General features: G+C 37.6%; 1 protein-coding gene across 5 annotated transcripts in view; it reads right to left on the bottom strand.

The window, feature by feature from the left end:
• Nucleotides 1-216: 216 nt before the first annotated feature.
• The window catches only part of MARCHF7 (membrane associated ring-CH-type finger 7), a 33,143-nt gene continuing 24,059 nt past the window's right edge, over nucleotides 217-9,300 (bottom strand). For 2 of the 5 annotated variants that reach the window (XM_048870234.2, XM_048870241.2), the window contains 5 exons: nucleotides 8,918-9,087; nucleotides 7,012-7,121; nucleotides 5,037-5,150; nucleotides 3,058-3,106; nucleotides 217-402 (listed from right to left, as the gene is read on the bottom strand). In XM_048870234.2, coding sequence (XP_048726191.1) covers nucleotides 347-402; nucleotides 3,058-3,106; nucleotides 5,037-5,150; nucleotides 7,012-7,121; nucleotides 8,918-9,087 — 499 coding nt within the window. In that variant the 3' untranslated portion in view covers nucleotides 217-346. Of the gene's footprint in view, nucleotides 445-3,057; nucleotides 3,107-5,036; nucleotides 5,151-6,988; nucleotides 7,122-8,917; nucleotides 9,088-9,300 lie in introns of all 5 variants that reach the window. The other 3 variants (XM_048870237.2, XR_007359190.2, XR_007359191.2) reach the window with 3 other exon arrangements.

Here is a 9,300-nt window from a genome sequence, read left to right as displayed (position 1 = left end):
GAAAAACTTGATAGACCAATCCAGCAATCTAACTGACTATAGTAAGAAGTTAATAGAAAGGGAGATAGGACTTCCTTAAATATTTAAAATCTACTTTTTCAAAATGAGGCATAACATCCCATCTCAAAGGGGATACAGCATTGTATATCTAACTCTTGCACACCTTGCTGAATACTTTTCAAATTCACTGTTTGTGTTCTGGTATGCAGCAATAGATTGAGTTCAGTAATGCTTTAAAAACTATAGTAATATTCAATGCGCTTTCTACTAAAGAGCAAAAAATAAATGCATATTGATGGTACTCAGTTCAGCATCTTTGCAGCACTTCTGTTTGGCTCTTGCAGCATTAAGCAGTGTCAAAACTTCTGCCAGCATCACTATCTTCAGAATCATCCTCTGAAGCTGTTGGAAGAATATAGTACAATCAGAAGCCTTCTTAAAGGTCTGTAAAATGTAGAATTAAAGTGGTTTTTAGTTTAAATGTGAGTAGAAGAGAATTTATAATACCAAAATTCAGAATTTTCCATCACAAGAATCAGACCATTCAAACCTATGTTAAAATGCAAGATTTTCCAAGTAGAATGCAGGCTCTTAAAAAAATTTATCCCAAACATTACATGCAGCTGCCATTGGCTTAAATAATAAAAAAAACCACACACACACCTAAACACCTGCACCTGCTTATGCCCGAGTACAAACTGGCCCTTCTTTATGGTGACTAACATCAGTAGCTATGGCATAGAAAAAGTCAAAGTGAACAGAGTATGTTCAGGTATTTCTAAAATATCTAAAGATTCATTATCCTAAACAGAGAATACTTTAGAAAATTAATAGTTTTACAAAGCTGTCAGCCATACTGTGTCACTTATTTTTGCTTCGAAGTAACAATTTTCAGAGATTCTCTAGTACTATGTGCTATAGAAAATGGTGGTAAAAATTTATATAGAACTGCATGAGAGGGAAACGGGAAAGAATACACATTTGCAAGCTGTGGAAAAAATTGTGATGTACATATATGCAACACACATCCTGACATGCTCTAAGATGTTTGTGTACACACAGGAATCACTTCCACCACCACAGAAGTGCAACTGCCTTTTGGGTGAGCAATGCAGTTGTTACTGTTTAGTGCCCTGAACTGTTTAGTATGAAAAAAGAATTTCAGCAAGTATGTCTTAACACAGCACTAGAGTGGGAGATAGCTTAGGATCATCTATATGGAAAACTGTCAGCGTAAGTACTTTTGAACCATCTTGGATAAACCTACTTGCGTTCAGGAACAACTTGTTCATGAATAGCTGCAATATAAGTAGCTGTGGCAGAATTCAATTTTTTGGGGGGTTGTAAATTCAATCAATCAGTATTTATTTTTAACCTTCCCTCTCCCAATTTTACCAAATACAGTTTTCACAGCAGGGCTATAGATGATTCCCTGCATTGTTGGGGAAACTGGATCCCTGGAAGCGGAGGCTGCAGGGAAGGCTGTGGTGCTGGTGGGACTGAGCAGACATTTCTGGCCAGGACTACAGGGAGGAAGACAAGCCCCCAAGAGTGGGGGGGGGGGTCACCCACTGCTGAACACCTCCTTTCTCGGGACAGCTCTCACACGCCCAGAAAGTGAGTGAGTGAACAGGGCCACCCTACAGGCTGCAGCGGGCTTTCTGCACACCAATACCACCACATCCCTATGGGTGCAAGGAAAGCTATGCTCAGATTGCTATTATTGGACATTTTTTTCCATTGATTTCTGTGTCAGGTAAAAATCAACATTTACTGATGACTACCAATTTAAATTCAATTGTGCCAAGCCTAAGTGTAAGTTAAAAGGGAAGTCTGGCCTCAATTCTCCCCTTCCCCTCTAAAACTAAATTAGTTTGTGCATTAAATATGCTCTCCCTCACCACAGTTTTTACAATTTCAGACTCCCAAACTCAGTGTTTATGTCAATTGATAGATCACCTGTCAAATTCTCTGCAGATCAAACTCAAGGTGAAACAAGGCTCATTCCAGAATTTGTTTGTACTATAAAAGGAACACAACTACCTACATGAGGAATAAGTTATTTTATAAAAAACTTCTGGTCACCTTGGTTTTGGAAAAATATTAGCTAGCTAACAACTAGATCAGTACCATATGAAGTCATATATTCAGGCCCATGAAACTAAATCAGAATTTGTTTCCTGCAGCACAAGCAAAGAATTATCTTTATAGTACTCTGGACACTTCATCTCCTGGATGGAAATCATATTCAGACCTTATGACCTGTATTCCATTTTTCTATAAAGAGTCATCTGTACATTGAGGTTGACAAATCAAAGCAGTCATCAGTATCTTTCCAATGTCTACACGTAGCAACAAGCAAAACACAACACTTAGTGCAAGTGCAAGTTTAAGCACTAGGCTATGCGGGCTTCTGCCAGTGTAGCCCAGGGCACAGGAACTAGGTAGTGAAAAGTTTACCCAGTTGCTATACTTTCACTCTGCTAGAGGTCTTCCAACTGGCCTGTGTGTATCACAAAAGCTGGTGCTGACAAACAAAGGAATAGCCAAAATGGTTCAGGTTGGGGGAGCCAGAGAGGAAGGGATGTGCATCGCCTAAGTGGTCTCAACTGCAATTTAAGCTGCCTTCCCCTAATAAAACCCCTATAAAAAGGTAACAGGCTGCAGGTCACCACCAAGTGACCACAAACTACAATTTGGGAACTAATTATTCCAATAAATGGAGACAAGTTAATCTGAATAATTAAAGAATCCTGGTACTGTTATGCACAGGCTTCAATTACAGAGGATAGTCCTACTGGTCTCAAAAAATAAATCCACTCCCCAACAGACTATAAACATTTAGGAAAGCTAATTTCAGCCCTTAATCTAGACGCCAATTCACCTGCACCACCCTTCCAGTGTTACATGATAAAATAGCCACTGCTGTATAAACTCACAAGCCAGCTTCAGCATTTATGTTTGGTACTATAGCAAGCAGGATTTTCAGTTTAGTTTCCTTATGTTGACTTAACCTGAAGTGAAACTGAACGAATCTGTGAGGGAAAAACCACCTACTTTCAATATCTTCCATATGTGCCTGAAGAGTTCTTGCAAGGTTAATAAACTAGAAACAAGGCAAAGAGAAAGTAATTTAAATGTTGCAAAATAATCTGCAGAAACTTGCAACAAGTTAGCACAGAGGTTTGCTTTCTTCTTTAAAAAAAAAACAAAAACTATGCATTTTATGCCTTTACCCCAAAGCCATTCCCAAGGGACAATCACTCTATGCCCTTATCAGCATAAACCATCAGTACAAAGTTTAAAAAAATAAGGCACATTGTATCAGACTATTGTGTAATACCAATTGGAAGTGTGAATCTCCACTGTGTCAAAAATAAACAGTGAAGTCAAGGGTGTCATGTTCATGCTCTATATTCTGCAAAACATGTCTAATTTAAGAGTCAAATATACAGTCAGTCAGTTATGAAAATGGGAAAAAATTTAATAAAAGCCTTTTCGTCCCTAGTGTTACAAAATGTCATTATATAATGACATTTTGTAATATATAAAAACCAAACTAACTTGGTATACAAATTGATCTAATGAGTAATGACTTGATTATGTGAACTCGTTTCATCTACATTAATCTGAATATAGTGGGATTTTATGGGGAAATAGAACCCACTTGACTAATGATGGTCAGAGAATCTACACTAAGGAACCTATGCAAACTATAGTAAATAGAAGGCTTAAAAATATAATAAAATAAGTCACTAATTACAACTTTAATGCTTTAAAAGATTAGGGTGGAGATTTTCAGAACTCAGACAGTTGGGTGCCCAGTTTCCCATTAGCTTTCATGAAAAGGGGGTATACAAATCCCATGGCATCGCTGAAATTCTTAACCTAGATTTTTAGCAATTAAAATTTAATTATTAGTTATAGCTGCCTTCAGAACCACATTCAATACACCATAAATTGTAAGTTGCAGTGATAAGAATATATTTTATACGTGTAGCACCATAAATGTACATGACCCTGCAGAGTAGGAGATTAGGGTCAAATTCCCTACCCCAAATGTTTAAAGTCTAGGCATACTATCTGGTACAAAACAAAACAGACATGGCCATGTGTTGATAATTCGAAGGTTTCATGGAATAGGTTCACACTTTCTGCAGTTTTTCTACTTGTTAAAAGGACTAGCTTTTCAATAGCTAATTTGCTAAAGAGCTTTTTTCCATTATAGGATACCAAAGAGCTTCTAGCTATATAACTAGGTTGCTACATCAGATTTTGGTCAAAGAAAGATTTCCAATGATACTGAATTACTAGTACATAATTTATTACACTCCTAAATAAGCGCCAATTTAAGGATAAATATCCAACCATATGACTAGGAAGAGTTTCCTCTAGTTATTTCTTGAATTGCACTATAAATTGGCAAGCTACAATGTAATACAGAAGTGCAAACTAAGGGCCAAATCCTGCAAATGGGTGTTTACAAGTTCAGGCCCTAGTAGTATAATAAAGGGTTACTAGCATATTTGTGTACTGTGATATCTTTAAGACTGGTTGAATACATCTGTGATTTTGATATTTGGAATTGTACATCTTGCACAACTGTAGATTTTGTAATCAGATATTTTCAAGTTAAGATTCGCTCCTCTCAGACTTCTGTGAAATTACATTTTGACTTTTTGAACACATTTGTTTTCATTATCATAGCAGACCTCCAAAATATTCAATGCCCTGTTTATTTTAACCACTAACAGTCTTGTCAGCAAAATACACTTATTTTAATATTGCATGATGCAATTCCCACGAAGACAAGAACTATGATTTTATCATTACTATTTGTATTATGGTAGCACCTAGAAGCCCCAATTAAAATCATGGCCTCATTATGCTAGACTGTACAACCACATTTTAGAGGTTACAAAATAAAGTACACAGGAAATGAGCTGTAAGTGTATGAGCATAGCAAGGTAAAAACTCGCCAAATAACAACCTGAATGTTTACACAAGCAAGGCTACCCACAAAATGAGACACTCACCCTGACACGTGTGCTGGCCTCACTTGCAGTTCCCAGCATATCAGAAAAGCGTTGTTCACACAAGTGTAACAACACTACAAGGTAGAGACCAGAGCTGATAAATTCATAGTCTGCCTTGAAGGGGACAGGAGAAAAATTCAACAATGAAAAGCATACCAGTGCCAAGGTTCAATGGTAGTATGCCGAGGGATGATAACAGATGCAGAGGCTTTAAAATATCTCCTACTACATTTCTGATCTTAGTGCTTCAAGTAGTTATGAAATCATAACTAAAAACTGATTAGGCCTGATCAAGACTCTTATTCATGAAAATAGATTTTACTCCCACAAGAACTTCCACTGAAGTCAATGGGAGTAGTTCATGAGCCAAGATTTGAGGATCAGGACTTTTTATGGCTAAGCAGTCTTTTTCATAGATCCCAAAACTATCAGCTCATTTCAGTGCTGAACAGCAGAAAGCAAAATGCCCTCTAACCTCTCTTCTCTCAACTGGAGAGAGCCATGGAAAGATAACAGGAAAAATGTATGCAACTTCATCCAGTAAAAAAGGGGGGGGGGGGGAAGAAGAGGAGGAAAGGAAACTAACTTTCCAATAGTTAATGATTAATGGCAGAGAAAATAAAGTTTTAAAGTAGGGTAATACAAAAGAACTTGAAATGACTAGTGTAGCAATTACTGGCCCAACTTCTGTTGGTGAGAAAAACAAGCTTGAAAGCTGTCTCTCTCTCACCAACAGAAGATGGTCCAATAAAAGATACTATCTCACCTACTTTGTCTCTCTAATCTCCTGGGACTGACAAGACTATAACTACACTGCATACAATAGTGTTGCAATTTTTATTTTATTTTTTTTTAAACTAAGAGTCAGTTCCTTAGGAACGAATTGCAAATCCCATACTCCCACCAGTGAGCAATTACTCCAGGTGTAGTCCCATTGATTTCAACTATACTAGTTCTGTGAGTATCTGCTAACCGATGCAAGTAGTACGTTCATGATCTGGCCCCAAGTGACTGGATTCTTATCGTTAAAAGATTAATTGTTTTTTCCGTCTTGGACACCCACATAGGTGCCTAGGTTGAGAGCTGATTCAGAGTACACATAATGCAAACCTTAGCTTTCAACTTCCTTGTTATGAATAAATTGGGTCACGTCCTCCTTATTTAACAATTACATTTAAATTTCCAATCTGGAATTTCAGTTATTTCAACTTATCAATATTATTCACATAACTGAGGTTGTACTGTATTCACAAAGGTAAAGTACCAAGCTAAAAGCATAGGAAAAACCTCTGAACAACATTTTGTACTCTCTCAGTAGCCATCTGTAGGATACATATGTGTCTAGTAATCAAAAAATACACTATATGCACTCAAAAAGTGTATTAGAAATAACTGAAAAAAGGAAGATAGTGTTTCTTTTTAAGTAAGCTGATATCTTAAGCAGTGAGTGACTATTTCAGGGCCTCATTTTTGTTTTTGTCTAGGTGGGGCAAGCAGCAGGATAGCAAATTTTAGGGGGAAATTTTTCAGTTTGTTTACCAGTCTAATTAGAAGAGATTGTGGAGTTGTAAGGAGTTTTTATCACACCTGCAATGTGGACATTTAAGTATGCAGAGAGCTAGACTACCACCTTGAATCCATCTGGAATATGATCCTAGGTTCGTACCAGTATTTCTAGGTTCATATAATCTTATTTCAGAGACATCAAGTAGAGTAACTGCTAAAAACAGACAGACTACAAGGTGGAGAGAAATTATATCACTACTAGGGACTATGTAGAGAATCTGCATCCAATTTTCATTTCTTTTGCTCCACTTAGACAGGGGACAGAACATGGCCTAAAAACATTTATATTATGTACATGGTATCTGACCAATTTCTCTTTTTAAAAAAAACCCCAAACAAACAAAAAAACCAAAAAACCAAACTTCCAGCACTAGACTGACACTTACCAAATTAGGCAAAATATACTAACTTGTTCATTTGCATGTGCCCTATAGAGTTCATGAATATCAAAATCCTCAAGATTAAGATTCAACTTCTCTTTACACAGCTCACAGGTAGTTACTGCTTCCAAAGAAGAACCTGATGGAAACAAAACAAGAAAGTAAGATCATATATTCAAGGCTAGATGTTATGGTCTAAGTGATTGAGTCAATTTTATTTTACATAGCAAGATTAAACAAAAAGGCAGTATGACAGCAAGTGTTGAAGTCACTGTAGGGAACATCTGTTATGATTTAACAATAGACTTTTTTGTCAAAGTTTAGTTGTTTTATCTCTTATGCGCCTCTATGACAGTTCAGCAAAACCCCAAAACCACTTTTAATCTCAATGCCATCCACATATATAGGCCAATACCTAAAAGCAGCATAAAACTGTTAAGTGCTGAAGTTTTTTAATGAACAGAGATTTTTTGGACTGCAATACCAGCTTTTAAAGATGTGGACTGCCCATTTTCTGAAAGATTTCCCAAATTTTCCACTTTCACGTGCTCTGCAGCTGAACAACTAGTTTAAAACTATGGCTATTATGAATAATGTTAGTATTCCTTAAAACAAGGCATTCATTTGAGCAGATTTGATGCCACTAAGGAATGCTAAGGTTCCACAATACTTATAACTCTGCCATACTGTACCTTGTTATAAAGTCATTATAATTAAAAAGTTATAGAATCATAGATTACAGATGGAAGAGACCCAGGAGGTCATATAGTTCAACCCCCTGCTCAAAGCAGAACCAACCCCAACTAAATCATCCTAGCTAAGGTTTTGTCAAGCTGGGCCTTTAAAACCTCTAAGGATAGAGATTCCACCACCTCCCTAGGTAACCTATTCCAATGCTTCACCACCCTCCTAGTGAAATAGTGTTTCCTAATATCCAACCTCACTGCAACTTGACACCATTGCTCCTTGTTCTGTCATTTGCCACCACTGAGAACAGCCTAGCCCCAACCTCTGTGGAATCCCCTTCAGGTAGTTGAAGGCTGCTATCAAATCCTCCCCTCACTCTTCTCTTCTGCAGACTAAATAAGCCTAGTTCCCTCAGCCTCTCCTCAGAAATCATGTGCCCCAGCCCTATCATTTTCGTTGCCCTCCACTGGACTCTCTCCAATTTTTCCACATCTTTTCTGTAGTGTGGGGGCCAAAACTGGACACAGTACTCCAGATGTGGCCTCACCAGTGCTGAATAGAGGGGAATAATCATTTTCCTTGATCTGCTGGCAACGCTCCTACTAATGCAGCTCAATATGCCATTAGCCTTCTTGGCAACAACAGCACACTGTTGACTCATATCCAGCTTCTCATCCACTGTAATCCCGAGGTCCTTTTTCATAGAACTGCCACTTAACCAGTCGGTCCCCTGCCTGTAGCAGTGCATGGGATTCCGTCCTAAGTGCAGGACTCTCCACTTGTCCTTGTTGAACCTCAGATTTCTTTTGGCCCAATCCTCCAATTTGTCTAGGTCACTCCAGACCCTATCCCTACCCTCCAGCATATCTACCTCTCCCCCCAACTTAGCATATATACTACTGAAGAAATGATCAAAATGTAAGGTATTTTAACAAATAAAAAAAATACACAGTAGAGTATTTATACCATCTTACTAGTAAATCCCAGCAACACCAGAAATTGAATCAGAAATCCCGAAGTATTTTGGGATACTTTGAAAATTACATGTATAAAGACAAACTAGGATTGCCAGGTATACCTTTCAGAATTTTCATGCTTCTCTTGGTTTGTATCCAACTGTTTTGCACATTTAACAAATCAAATGACCTTCCAAGATTGTAGGATTTTTACTGCAATAGTTAGTCATTCCAACACCACACCTTTCATTTAATCTGGAAAAGACCTTGTTCTAAAAAAGGTCTACCTTACCAGAATTAATCTTGGACTGCAGCCATTTTTTCATGCATTCCTGATGAACATATTGCAGACTTCCAGTGCATTTGCATGGCTCTATTAAGAGGTTGGTAGAAGATGCAGATGACATCTGGCAGATTCTACATAAGTCACCTTCCTCCTCTTCAGTGTCCTCTAACAGGAGGCTGAGTAGGAAGAAAGCAGTTTTTTCAAATAGAGGTGGAAGTTACATGTGTATGGCATTTTTTTTCCAAACTTTAATCCCTTTGACAAATAGTTCTCAAACCTGAAAAAGTTTAAAACAAGTTTGTTTGAAGATAGTGACATTGTAGGTGCCACAGAATTGAGCTGCAACTATCTCAAAATAAGAGGCCCCTTTAAATAACTTTAAAGAAAAG

Source organism: Caretta caretta, chromosome 11, assembly GCF_965140235.1.
Source record: "Caretta caretta isolate rCarCar2 chromosome 11, rCarCar1.hap1, whole genome shotgun sequence".
In the NCBI taxonomy this organism is placed as follows: domain Eukaryota; kingdom Metazoa; phylum Chordata; order Testudines; family Cheloniidae; genus Caretta; species Caretta caretta.
Note: the sequence above shows the minus strand (reverse complement) of the source record. Positions and strands in the feature narration are given on the sequence as shown.